Source organism: Rhinolophus sinicus, chromosome 12 (assembly GCF_057876585.1).
Source record: "Rhinolophus sinicus isolate RSI-liver-muscle chromosome 12, RSI-T2T, whole genome shotgun sequence".
Taxonomy (NCBI): Eukaryota; Metazoa; Chordata; class Mammalia; order Chiroptera; family Rhinolophidae; genus Rhinolophus; species Rhinolophus sinicus.
The window spans coordinates 55,053,980-55,068,113 of NC_142512.1; the positions used below are offsets into that span (position 1 = coordinate 55,053,980).

The 14,134-nt window shown below is 51.2% G+C and overlaps 1 protein-coding gene and 1 long non-coding RNA gene across 5 annotated transcripts in view; one reads left to right on the forward strand and one right to left on the reverse strand.

Moving 5' to 3' along the window:
• Positions 1-105: 105 nt before the first annotated feature.
• Positions 106-1,603, forward strand: LOC109449460 (uncharacterized). 4 transcript variants are annotated; one of them, XR_012492203.2, is made up of 2 exons: positions 106-925; positions 1,031-1,603. It is a non-coding gene; the product is annotated as an uncharacterized LOC109449460 (long non-coding RNA). The 4 variants fall into 4 exon arrangements; XR_016023063.1 differs by having other exon boundaries at positions 1,104-1,603; XR_012492204.2 differs by having other exon boundaries at positions 106-844.
• Positions 1,604-8,995: 7,392 nt separating this feature from the next.
• TIMP2 (TIMP metallopeptidase inhibitor 2) overlaps positions 8,996-14,134 on the reverse strand; it is a 44,694-nt gene continuing 39,555 nt past the window's right edge. The window contains exons 4-5 of the mRNA XM_019735658.3: positions 10,436-10,560; positions 8,996-9,299 (exon numbers count right to left, since the gene is read on the reverse strand). Coding sequence (XP_019591217.1) covers positions 9,102-9,299; positions 10,436-10,560 — 323 coding nt within the window. The 3' untranslated portion in view covers positions 8,996-9,101. The remainder of the gene's footprint in view (positions 9,300-10,435; positions 10,561-14,134) is intronic.

Genomic DNA, 14,134 nt, shown 5'->3' on the forward strand with positions numbered 1-14,134 from the left:
GCGAGACGCACAAATGCCCCGGCAGCTTTAAGAGGCGGGGCTGGCTTCGGCCCCACTCCCTGCGCCCGCCCACAGCCTCTTTACGCGCCGGAAACGGCACCTTCCCATCCCGCGGCCCCGCCAGCTTACGTGATGACGCAACACGCAGCGCCGGAGCCGGCCCGCCCCCTTGGCTGGAGCCCCGCGAGTTCCCGCAGAGCACGTGAGGCGCCTGCTTCCGGGCCCCGCGGCCCCGCACCTGCGGCGTGAGTGCCGCGCCTCGTGCTCACCTGACCGGCTAAGTGCCACTCTCTAGGGCCTTTTGTGACCAAGACACAGGCCAGCGGCGATCGGGGCAGCCGATCAGCCAAGCTGGGCGGGCGAGAAGTGTCCGCGGGCCCCGCGCGGTTCCCTGGCCTCTCCGCCTCCAAAAGCGCCGTCCCCTGACGACCACGTTGAGGCTTCGGTTCAGTGTCTGCAAAGACGCATCGCTGCTGCGACGTTTAACAAAGTACCGTCCCCCGAAGCAGCTCCGCTGGCTTCGGGCAGGTGGAGCGAGCGGGGCCCAGCCCGACCTCTGGTGGCGTCCGCACGGGAGCGCAGGTGGGGACAAACGACTCCCCAAAAGGCGAAAGCTTCCCGCGCAGACGCTGTGACTTGTCTTCGTGTCCCCTCTCCCCAGGCCTTCGAGTGCGAACTGAGGATGGAGAGAGAACGGCTGTAACTGGAGCAACACTTACCGTGTACTTACTACGTGGGGCCCGGTGTGTTTCTGAAACAGCAAATGAGCGGAAACAAAGTCACAGGAGCCGAATCCTTCTCTGTGAGAATCCCCGACTGGACTCAGGTTGAGATTTGTCCCCAGGTGAGTCCTCTGTGTGCCCTCAGACACTGATCCAGACGAACACAGTTACCGCCATGCCAGGCCTGACACCACGTGTGCAAAGTGAGTGACGGTGGAGGCCGGTTGGGAGGACGTGGGTTGCGTTCCAACTCTGTCCTGATTAGCAGGTGTTTGGGGGGCACATCTTTTAACTAACCTGGGCCTCAGTTTTCTCCTCCAGGACGACCTCCCGCATCTCTCGTTCTAATATCAAAACCGGCGACATCTGCTTCCATTGCAGAGCTCCCGTGTGCCACGTGACCAACATTATCTGATTGAGTCCTCGTGGCCACCCTACAAAAAACATCATTGTTCCCATTTTACAGATGAAAAAACTCGAGTGTGCGAGATCCCAGCAAGCAAGCGGTGACCTGAGGGTTTAGACCCAGGTTTTTGTCAGGCCCCAAGTTCACACCTGTAACTGGGGCTCTCAGGGATACCCTGCACATTCTTCAGAGATGACCAAGGAATTGCCTGAGAGGCCTGCATGCTGCTGTAAGCGGAGATCTCGATTTGGGAGGAGCCCTTGGCCACCCGCCCCCCGCCCTGCTTCCCCTGCAGATTCCCCTGGAGACGCCTTCAGAGTGGACTCTCTGGAGTATGTTCACATGGGTCCACATAGAAGTCCTTCCTGAGGTTCTCAGTCTCAGAGGTCACCTGAGAAATGCAAATTAAAACCTCCGTGAGGTACATTTCACCCCCTCTAGAGCATCTAAAATAAAGGCGACATGTTGGAGACAATGCAGAGCACACAGACCCTTTGTAAGCCGGTGGCGAGTGTAAGATGATGCAACTGTTTAGGAACCTTATTTGAATATTTCTTTTAAGTAACACGAGCACTTACCCTGTGAACACATCCATTGGTCACCACTATAGGCTGGCAAATTCCAAACGCACAGGTGCAGACCTCCTCCCCGGCCTTTGGAGTCGCGGGTCCAGTAAGTGCCTCCTGGACCTCTCCCCCGGAGGCCCCACAGCACCTGAGTCACCTGCCCAGAAATGATGCATCCCCACCCTCCCCTAAGCTGCCTCTCCATTTCTGCCCCATTGCCCACTTGGGCTGCTGTGCTGGGGCTCTGACCAAATCCTGCCCTTTTCAGCTCTTCCCAGGCTCCCTCGTGAACTGGTTTCCAGCGGGGCTCTGGCCACTGGGGGCACTGGTACCACTGGAGGGCAGAGGACAGGAGAAGCAGGGCCATTTTCTCCCTTCCTCTCCGCTTTGAATGGAGTTTCTGGCAGTGGCTCCAGCTCCAACCAGAGAGGCACTCTGTGGCCCCAGCCTCTCCACATAAAAGACTTCTTTAAAGAAAGGTTTCATTGAGCCAAAAATGCTCACCAAAAAGAAGACTGGTCTTGGGGCGTGAAGTCCAAACCACCAGCAGCAAAGACATACATGTCCACCGACTTGGAGTTGGCAAGCATGTTTATACAATCAAGTAGGGGGAAGTGGGAAGAAAGACGTAGGCCATCTGAAGGAATTTGCATGAGCTGTAGGCACAGGGGTGGGAGAAGGTGACACGGGCCAGCTCTGAGAGAGGAGTCCAAAAGAAAGAAAGGTCTGCTCCTGCAGCCGAGGCTCCTGGAACTCACTGGTGCCTGGCTGGGAGAATCTGCGGAAACACCCACCTGGAAATTAATCTGAACTTTCAACAGACACAGAAGGCCTGTGAGCAGTCTTTTCATAGCCGGCCCGCAGCCATGAACAGACTAACAGTTCTCTCTCTCTCACTCCCTGGCATCTATAATTTATTGACATCTCAGAATTTTCTCCTTGTCACGTCCATCAGGCTGTAACCACCCCTGCGTACACTTCCCTGCCCCATTTTAAAGGCTGTATAGAATGGTTTTGGTGTTCCTGGTTGGACCTGGGCAGATACAGACAGACACCCTGCCGGGCCAGCATTTTGGGCCCCTCTTGCTCTCACCCCATGTAAGTCATCAGTCAACAGATTTTGCTAATTTTACCTCTTCAATATTCTTCAAACCATTCCCTCCGCTTCATCCAATTGCCCAAGTAATGCCCCACTCCATCCTCTGCATTATTAAAATAGCCAAAGCTATTGCTCAAACTGTCAAATATAATATTTTAAAAGACCTAACTGAATGTATTGTGCTCGTGTCTGAAACCCTCTCGTCCCCTGAAGCTGATGGGAAAGCCAAGCTCCTCAACTTAGTCTCTAATGGCCCCTGGAGGCTGGCTCCTGCCTGCCCCTCTCCCCTCATCCCCAGGGACTTTCTGCCCTGGGTCCTTCAGCAAAGTAGATCCGAATGCCCCCCAGACTCCAATCAGGCTGGCTCTGCTCCAGGCTCCAGCTGGTCTTTGGCCTAAAATTCCCTTTCCCACTTGCCCATCAACCACCACGTCTGGCATCACCTCCTCCAAGAAGTCTTCCTGTATCCTCCCCCCGACACACATCCCTGCCATTAGGTTGGTACTGCCTTGGGCTGGCCTGCACATTCCATTTATACACTCAGTTGGAATGCTCTGGACTTCTCCCTCTCCTACCATGACTCTTAAGAGCAAGCACTACGGCTTACTCACCTGTCAAGTCTAAGGAAAACACCCACCGCTGCTGGGTGGAAGACGGTCTGACTTACAGGGTAAGCTGCTTCCCCCTGAGCCACCTCTGTAAGGGGCTCTGTGGTCCCTCGAGGTGCCGAGGAAGGATGGCAGGAGCCTGTGCTACTGAAGAGCTGGGCCTGGGAGTCCGCCTCTGCCTGGGTTCAAGTCCCAGCTCCAGGGCTTACTGGCCGGGTGACCAGGTAACTCTACCTCCCACGCCTCAGTTTCCTTATCTATCAAGTGGGGAAGATGAGAGGACTGATTTCTCGATGAGAAGAAAGAGTCAAAGATGAGAGTTGGCAAACATTCATTGAGAGAACGTCTGCAAAACCCTACCTAGCACAAGTCCTGGCATGAAGCAAACATTAGCCATGACTGGAATTACTAGAGGTATTGGAACGATTTCCTCAGCGGCTGCCCGTGGGAGTCTAGCTGCAGAGTGTCCTGAGCTGGGGGCCAGATCACGAAAGGAAATGGGCAGGACTTGTATGCCAAAAAGAGTTGCCACAGCAGGCCCGAGGCTGTGCTCCCCCGGAAGCTCACTTACCAGGTTGGATTTCGGGAGGCCATCTACCCCCGTTCCCCGGTAAGAATGGCTCACGGGCCTGTGTTTGTTGATGCCAAACGCCTGCTTTCCTTCTGGGAGTCTGAAACCGTGGCTCTGCGATGGTCAGAGGGTGTCTGCGTGGCCAGCACCCCATCAAAACCCTGGGGCCAAGTCTCTCATCAGCTCCTTGGTTAGGATCTTGCTCCTGCTCCTCCCCTTACCCCCGACTCCACTTAAAGGGACAAAGCAAGACTTAAAACTTTCAGCTTTCTTTATTTCTAGGTAATGCACGCAGCATGACCTCTGCACCGTGTTGGATCCCATTCTAAAATCCACTCGCCCTTTCTCTGTGACCCACACCCCCACCCCCCAACACTGCACCATCCTGCAGATTCCAATTTGGATTTCTCTCACGTTTTTGTTTTAATTGGAAAGAAAGATTTCCCCAGTTGCTACAGAATGAAAGTGTGTGGACTGGAATTAGCTCATGTTTCTGAAGGTCTCTTCTTTGCACACTCCATTTGTTTCTCGGAGAAAATCTGCCCATCAGAGCTAAATGATTTCCCCCAATCAAAGCACGACTTTTCACTGCAAGACGATTGAAGTCACCTGCATGTGCCGAGGTGCACTGTGGGTCAGCTCAAAGCTCGAACCCAGGGCTTTTCATGAACTTCAAAGTCTTGATGCAAAATCTATGCTGACAGCAAGTCGCCTATAAGAAAACTGACCTCCAGCAAAGTATCTGTAGGTCCAGGATTTTGGTTTTTCTTTTTTCTTTTTTTAAAGTTAGAGCAGGTAAACACATACCCATTAGAAAGTAGGAGGAAGACTTACAAGTATGTCAGCCGCTCCTGTGCCTCTTCCACCCTCACCCCCATCTCCTCGCAGTCTCTCCAGATTGGATCCTGCAGGGTCCATTGCTGCATTTCCACTTTGAACCCACACGTGTCTGTTGGGCGTTCTGATCAGAGTCAGGCTGTCCTCAGTTGACCCCATTCCCTTTTCTCTCACAGAATGAGCACGACTGAGGGGGAAATAATGATGCCTGGTGGGATCCCTAACAATCTGGCCACCCCATATGTGGGTCCTCAAACTGATTTAAAATTGTTTGCAAACATCAAGAAAACTTGGATAATTGTTGCAACCGCATCGGGGGCGCGTGGAGTTTGTTACAGCATTCTCTCATTTTTGCATACATTTGAAAATGTCCATAATAAGCAGTATTTTTAAAAAGTCACGTTTGACCTAAATACATACATGAAATGGGTAGCAATTGTCTGGTGTTGTTTGCTCAGACTGCAAATGGGCCGTGCAGGTTGGGACAGGCACAAGTGCCAGGTAAGGTCATTTGTATGACAAAGTTTTTGTCCTATTTTTCTAATATGCTGCTGTGAACCATTTTCTCCATATATTTCACCATATGGAAAAAACCCAAATATTTCTGCAGCTGGGGACGTTAAATGGATGGCACTTAATGCTTCGTGACAGACATCAGTGCAAACTTTGTCCCACTAACTCCTTACTGCTTCAGAAAGGCAAAAGTGTTTGTTCTTGCGGATTAGGCAAAGCTGCACAAAACAGGCAACATAAACCTTCTGGCATGTTCCTGCAAACACAAATACCACACGTGGGCCGGGGTGGGTAGGTGTTCTAGTATACCACACAAGAATTTTCATATGGTGACTTGAAGTAATATGACACTTGGCTCAAGTTTAAATTATGACGGGGCCATCATTCCCAGCACATGAGAAAGAGGAGAAGGGAAAGAGAGGAAGGGGGACCCGCAGAATAAGAGGCTCGAAGGAGCAACTGCAATATATGCACCTTATTTGGATCTTGATTCAAACCAATAAGCCATAAAAAACAGCATTTACAAGACTGTCAGACACGTCGGAATGCTGACCAGGTATTCGATGACATTCGTGGTTTCTAGTTTTTAAGGTGTGATAAAAATATTTTGGGAATGTGTTTAAACAGTTCTTACCCTTTTGATATACTTACAGAAACACTTAGAAGTGAAACTGTGATGTCTGGAATTTTCCCTTTCCTGATCATCTTGGGCAGAGAGGGCGCAAATTGCTTCCTGGTTGGGGATGGGAGGTGGGGGCAGGGCTCTGCTTTTCTGTGTGTGTGTTAACAGAACGTGAGACGCCCGTGCCAAATGAATGCGGGGCCCTGTCCTATGCTCCTGTCGTTTGCCAGTTTCCGAAGATCCTGCTCCTGGTCTCTGCTACATCTCGTTTGTTTCCCTCAGCATGCCCAGGCCTGTTTCTCTTGGGGACAAATCACCTCCCTGCCCCCCATGGGAGAGGTTCCTTTGGAGGTACAGCTAGAAAGCAGCAGCTTTGAGCAGCAGACACAGCCACACGGAGGGAGCCAAGTTCTCTTGGATAATACTGTTTATTGTCCGTTGACCGAGCGATCACTCAAGAACGATACAAAGCACTGGAGACATGCGCAGTCTGCTTGTCGCCTTTCAACAACTCTCGTGTTCCCAGCACAGGAAGGTCTCAGACTTCATATTCCAGCAAAAACACATTGCCCCAAAATTTAAAAATAATAATAATAATAAAAAAAAATCCGAACAAAAACAAACAAAATCAACAAAGCTTTAAATTACGGCAGCAAGTCTGATATTTCTTATTACTTACCAAGCAAAGATTTGAAAATAACTACAATGTAAACTTTATTTTAAATATTTTGAGTTGCTTGCATGAAGACAAGAATAGAGGGAGGCAAGAGCAGTGCTTAGAATATACCATATAAATTAAACAACGCCAAATGGAAAGCCTTCTGAAACTATATATATATTGCAATCATTGACTGTGAAGGTAAATATTTGAGTGGCTTTCTCTCTCGCCTGCCACTGGGCACTTCATCTTGACTGTTTTTTTTCCTGCTCGGCATGGCTAATAGACCAACGTGCAGGGTTTGAATATAAAGGCCATCTTTTAGAACCAGCTGACTCAAAGATCCTTTCTTTTATAATAATTTGACCAGAGAACAAAAGGTGAAGACAGGAAAAGCTATGATACTCAAAGAACTAAAGACAAGAGCTGAAGGGACCACCATCAGAAGCCAGGGCCATACCATGCTCTCCACTCTGGGTCATATGCTTCCACGATGCAGAAACCTTTCAAAAACAAAAAGTGCAAGTCTAACACCTACCAAGGGTAATAAAAAACACAGCACAGGAATGATTACAACTCATGTCAGAAAACAAACCAAAACATTAAAAAAATCAGCAGAAATAGGAGTACATGTTACATATGATAACACCATAGAAGCCAACGGGGGGGTGGGGTGTTATACTGATCGGAGGGTCTGGTGTTCTCGCATATACTGGAATCACACGGACTGGTCCATTACGACACCTTACAGACTTTATACCACTGTACAGCATGAACGCGCCGTTGGAGCGGGGCTGCTTTGGATCTTTTCCTAGTCTGCCCTGGAAAGGGAAGTCATCAAAATCTATGCTGACCAGGTCCCGGGAGGGCACGGGGGCTGCATGCCACTTGGGGGTCAGGAGTCTTACAGGTGCTTTGGGGTTACCACAGAATAGAGCAGGCTTAGAAGATGGTGACTTGGAAGCATTGCAGAAGGACCACTCACAGGCTGACAGACCTCAGTGTCATCGTGTGTGCGTAAATGGACATGTTTGCACACATGCACGGAAAACTCAGGACTTTATCTTCACAACACAAGTAGGAAGAAAAAGGAGATTATTGTGACTGAGAAATTTCGGCCCAGGTTCACCCCCATTTTACTGGCATCAGAAAACCATTTTTAGGGAACAAACAGGATTCCTAGTTTCCTATGAAGTTTCTTAATGGAGACATCTTTGTAATATAAGAAATCTAAGCAGAGGTTGGTATACCTGCAACTTGGGTTCACGTGCTATCTGAGAATTCATCTTTAGAATGAGACGTCTCTCAAAGCGGGCCACAGGGTCTACCCAGAAAGAAACAAGTTTTGCCAAAGCCACCTTCTGCCAAGGTGTGTCCCATCCTAGGCAGGACTTCCTAAGACACTTAGCTAACGTCTCTCGCAGAAATACAGGCACAGCACAGGGACTGTCAGGCTTCGAGGGGAGTCATATTACACCTTCTCTGGTGGGGCTCGGAGGTGTGTTGGGGAACATGCCCTCAGGGTGTGCAAACAGCGAGTACGCTAGCTCATGCCACTGGCCACACACGAAGGCCTGCAAGGATAATTCACACAACTCCATCTAGACGCCAGGGCCAGAACGAGGAGGAGGAAGCATGAGTGATTTCAGAAGCTCAAGAACAAACCACAAGGGCAGCCAAGCATCCCCTAAACATCTGTCCTCAGGGCAGAATGTCGCACATTCCCCTAAGGGTTGGGGAATGTGCGTGTGTGGTGGTGGTGGGGTGGGGGAGGTGGGGGGACTGAAATGACTTGGCTAAAGCTAAAGTTTGTTACTCCCACGTCTCTACGAGGCCCGGAGGGAGGCTCCCACTGGAATTCTGAGGAGTAACAAGATTAATGGGGCTCCTTCCAGAACAAGCCGCTGGTCCAGGGCTGCTCCTGGAGTGTATGGGAGTCACAGCTGGTCAGAGTCCGTGGTTGGCACAGGGGACACGGGGATGGGTAGGGTACTTGGAAGGGGCAGGGGCTGCCACCCTAGGGCCAGAGGTGTGGAAGCTGCAGGAAACGAGGGACATGCCCCTCTCGAGAGGAAAGGGACCTGGTAGGCCTGCTACACAGTCTTGCAACGACCCTCAAAATGTTTCTGCAAAATGCACATTTCCAGGCTCTGCCCTGACCAGGCCAGGGGGACCCCTACATGCTGCCCGCTCAGCGTCTGTGACAGTGCCAAGGCTGGGCCTGGGAGCGAAGCCTGTGTGTCCTACCCCAGGACACACCCCAGGATCGAAGACTGAGACGCACAGTGGACAGGCTGGCGGGTGCAGCGTGGGACCGACCTCCCCTCCAGAACCACAACCGTGTTTACAAGGAAAAAGGAGCGGGGAGGAGAATCACACTAATTTAGACCCACTTGGATGACTGTTTTATTCATGCTATTTCCAGGAAGGGATGTCAGAGCTGGACCAGTCGAAACTCTTGGAGGCTTTTCCGCTGACCACAGGGGTGCTGTCGGCCGCTTACGGGTCCTCGATGTCCAGAAACTCCTGCTTGGGGGGCGCCGCCCCGCGGTACCACGCGCAGGAGCCGTCGCTCCTCTTGATGCAGGCGAAGAACTTCGCCTGGTGCCCGTTGATGTTCTTCTCCGTGACCCAGTCCATCCAGAGGCACTCGTCCGGGGAGGAGATGTAGCAAGGGATCATGGGGCAGCGTGTGATCTAGGAAGAGGGGCACCGAGGGGGACTCAGGCGGGGACCGAGGCCGCTTGGGGCATCTCCAGAACCCCACCACACGCCTGGCAAAGGCAGTCAAACAGTTTGTTGAATGAGTGACCAAATAAGTGAAGCAGAGAGGGAGGGAGCCGGGACTGGAGTGGAACCTGCTGCACCAATAGCCTTTCCTGAGTCCCATCCTGTCCAAACGGCAGCAGGCAGCCTGCCCAAGGGGAGATGAAGCCTGGGGGAGCCTTGTGCATGGCCTCTGCACCCCCAGCTACTGCAGGTGCTCCCCCACTCTGGGCCGCCTGGTCTACCTCCTCTGAGCATGGCAAAATGGCTTTAGCTTAGCCCGCCCTCCTGGGAGTATAACAGTAATTGTAACAACCACAAAGGGTCTTAAATTTCTCAGCGACAGGTGCAGGTCACATCAAAAGGATGGTGTCTTGCTGTCAAGCATGCTGGGGCTTGGAGGGGACCAGCAAGCCGAATCTATAGGAGGGTGAAAACTTCCTGGCCACGTAATGAAAAAGGAACTGGTTTGTGATTTCCTGTTGGGTAGAGGGGTTCACCCAACCTACGTGTAGCTGTAGGTCAGAATTCACATCTCAGGTGAGCTAAGGGCCGGGGTGGGAGGATCTACAAGGATGGGCAGGAGGGCCGTGCACACAGAGCCGCTGGCACCAGCCAATCCCAGCCGCCTCACCACAGGGTCGTGCATGGAAACGGCTGGAACTGTGGGCAACAGTGTAACACCTGGGACACTTCGTACAGCACACCAGTCTGTGCACTTGTACGTTTGTAGAAAAACACCTGTGGGAGCATCTTCTCCCCACAAAAGTCCTCCTCCTCCAAGGCTTCCCTTCCTAGAAGCTACAGGCCACATGCCCGATTCCCTTTACCTCCCAAATATGCCTCGGCAGTGGTGCGTCTCAGGGTTCTGCAGGGACCAGACCCCAAAGGCTCTGGCGCTGGCCAGACAGCCTTACTTGTGAAGAGGCCATACCTCCCCAGAGCCCTGTGCTAAGTCCGGACCCTGTGCATCGAGAGGCCCTGGAAAGCCAGGCATCAAACCCGGGCAGTCCACCTGGAGGTGGTGGTAATGAGGTGAAGCCTGGAAGGAGGTGATGCCCGCTTACCTTGCACTCGCAGCCCATCTGGTACCTGTGGTTCAGGCTCTTCTTCTGGGTGGTGCTCAGGGTGTCCCAGGGCACAATGAAGTCACACAGGGTGATGTGCATCTTGCCATTCCCCTCAGCCTTTCCTGAGGAGACACAGGGTCAAGCTCAGGGCAAGTTACGAGTTCTCCTGCCCATGTCCCACATCTGGGTGCAGCTCGGGCAGGTGGAGGTTTAGTTCTGAAAATACTGTGTGTTGTGGTCTGAGCCGTGCCCACCCCCCGCCAATTCATATGATGAAGCACCTCTAGATGTGACTGGATTTGGAGAGAGGGGGTCATGAGGGTGGGTGAGCCCTGACCCAGTATGTGACCGGGGTCCTTATGAGAAGAGCAGATCAGGACACGGACATGCACAGAGGACAACCATGAGGAGACGGCCGTTTGCAAGCTGAGGAGAGCGGCCTCAGGAGAAGCAACTCTGCCGACACCTTGGTCCTGGACTTCCAGCCTCCACAGTGTGAGGAAATACATGTCTGGATGAAGTCACCCAGTCTGTGGCATTTTGTGACAGCAGTCTGAGCTGACTCACACACAGTGGCTTGTTTATTCTGAGTATAAAAGATTGCATGCTCACTGTTGAAAACTTCGAAGCAGCAGGAAAGAATGAAAAAGAAACAAAACCACTCCCCTATTTACATTACCCACAGCTAACATTTTGATGTATTTCCTTCCAATATTCTTTTATGCACACGTATTGACATAAAAACCATGCTGTATGTAGATTCTGTTGTTTCCTGTTTCATTTTTCACCAAACATTTATTCGTGAGCATTTCCTCCACTTGAGGTCAAACTGGTAATTCTGGGTTTTTCCTTTACCAACAGCAAAACCATGGACTTTTATGCAGTTGGGAATCTGCTCGGAATTCCCACCGTTGGGATGATGAGATGCTATTCGTCTCACTCACCTTGGGCTCCTGACTTGGCTCCCTCCCTGCCTTTGCAGTCTTGGCATTAGAGCAGCAGGAGAAAAAGACAAAGGCGTGTATTCCGCTGAATGACAGAACCCAGCGAGGCCTGCGGAGGTCATTTAAAACCTAACCCCTCCTGCTAGGATGGCACCTTGTCAGGAGACACAAATGCCCAGTAATGAGCACCAGAAGGGAGCCTCGGGCTGTCCCCTGTGTACCTCCGAGTGACAAAGCTTCGGTGCTTCCAGCTTAATGACCTCAGGCACAGCGCTGGCCAAGGGGAATCCACTAACAGAAACGTGCCCAGTGAAGTAATAATGCAGCTTGTCCACTGCACCCCGACAGGCATGAATGACACTGCGGCCTGTGCCAGGGGAAACGCAGACCAGCTTGCCCGAGGCTCCGAGCAAGCAGTGACATCCTGTGGGCTGCGCAGACTGCACGCGACACTCCTCGGGTATGAACTCTTATGCCCTTGCTTGTGTTTGAACTGCCCTCCTAGCTTTGGAAGCCCCACTTTTCCCTGTATCTGTTTGGATTTGTATGACATTCCAGGGGAGAAAATGGATTCGACGGATCAAGAAGCAGGCATTTACTTTGAATTCTACTCATTAAAAGGAAGTGTTCAGGTGGCCTTAAACACTTCATGGATATTTGACTTTTCTTCTAGACCTGTAGCCATTTTCTATGAGTTCAGAATTGCTAGGGAAGGAGCAGAACTACCAGATGGCAAGTAACTCACTCCTACATCCTGGTTTCTTCTGGCACTTACTACCTGGACGGGTGTACTGCAGCCCCTCCCCTGCCCAGCCTCGTCATTCCTTACAGACAGGCCGAGTTCCATTCTGGTTCCGCCCTCCAACTTTCTAGAGCGGTGTTTGCTGTATCCCTGACTGGCATCAATATCCCTCTTTCTATTGTTCATTGTTTTTCGTATGCCTCTTATTCCTTAACCACATCATAAGCACATGTAAGGGCTGTGTCTGAATCCTTTTCTAGCCACAGTTCCTTGCACATAGTAATTGCTCAGTAAACGTTTACTCATGATGACTTGGGTATTTATTCTACCAATTCACCTCATTATCTGTCTTTTCCTGCTGTGTTCCTTTTCGACCTTTTCACTGCCAATTCAAGCTTCTGCAGAGAGTAAGCAAAGGCAGGACGTGGGGATGAAACGCACACTGTCTCTTTTCAACGGCCCTCGTTCCTGGGCTAACATGGCCTCTGGAAGCCGGGTGTAAATGGAGAACGTTAAAAGGAAACCCCTTTCAGAAGAGATAATGAAGACTTGGTCGGGCATGCATGCTGTGAGCATCTGTTACAATATTCTACTCATGTCTGCCGCGGAAAAAGGCAAAGTCTTTCCTGGAGACAGAAAAATAGGAATTAATTAAAATTTGTAGCTGAGGATTGCATGTTTATTTTTCCTTTTGGGGGAGAAGACTGCAGAAGGAAATTGCAGGGCCAATTCTGTAAGAGTTCCTGAGCACGAGCATCTGCTGGTGCCCAGTGTGACATGTGGACTTGAGTCACCAGCCCCGGAGGGGGTAGGCTGCCTCAGCCCTGTGGTTACTGGCAGGGCTGCAGCCAGTGCCGGCAGAGTGGTTTGCTACACCCCGTGATTTCTGGCTAGCAGGAGAAAAAGATCTAGAATCTGTGCTTCAGAAAGTCGACACCAGATCTGATCTGGAGCTGTGTCACTGAGCCCGGGGCAGAAGTCAGATTAGACAGGTTACTCGGCAGCGAGCTGAGTCAGCCACCGTTAGAAGTGCTTTCCACTGATCTACGTCTCATGACCAGTTAGGAAACTGAAATGTGCCCCATGGCACCTGCTTGCTTCCAATATTAACTGTAAGGTAGGCTGAGGTGATAGGCACACAGTGTGCCCAGGCGAACGCATGCGTATCTTTAAATGTCTTTAATTTTTATGACACGTGGAGCTACAGTTTGGATGGGTGAGTTGTAGCAAGCCTATAAAAGGGGCGTTGCAGTTACTTGCGTAACTAATAGTCTTCACATTCAGATTGGGGACATTTAATGAACCCGTGTGCAGGAACAAAACACAGACATGTTATATGTTAAATAAATATGGATGACTGAGCTTCTGCATGAGAGAAAATGCCAACATTAACTGAGAGGAATGGAAATTATCAGGCTTTCTGTGATTGACCCTCCGTGCTACATCAGGACACACAAGCCCCTCCCTTTCAGACAAGGGTTGAGCAAAATATGTTCTCCTACCATGGCCCCCAAAGAAATAAAACAAAGCAACCATGAGTAAAATAATCACCACAAAGCAGTGGTACAGACTCTGTCCTGGGCACCTGTCCCTGATCCACACTTTCTGAGCAGCCCTGCGGGTTCCTCACACTCGTTGGGGAATGTGGAAAGGGGACAGGACTTGAGCCACACACTCAGCAGAGACACTGAATGTCAAGACTGGGGCTCCTGACTGCTGGACGTAAGCCACCTCCTGGGCTGTCCTGCACTGGGACCTGGCCAAAGTGTCCTATGATCTGGACCGTCCCTCTCATGGAATGAGGTCAACGCCAAGGTCCTCAGGATCTCCGGGCGAAAGGCAGGTCTGACTGACCACAAAAGGCCACAGAAGACGAAAAGGATATTCGACAGTCCTTTTGCAAGGGAGGTAATGGACCTCGGATGCTGGGCGCAGCCCTCCTGAGCATTCGGCGCCTCAGGGATGAAAGGTCTGTCTCTGACCCAGAGCAGGGAAGGTTCTCGTTAGAAG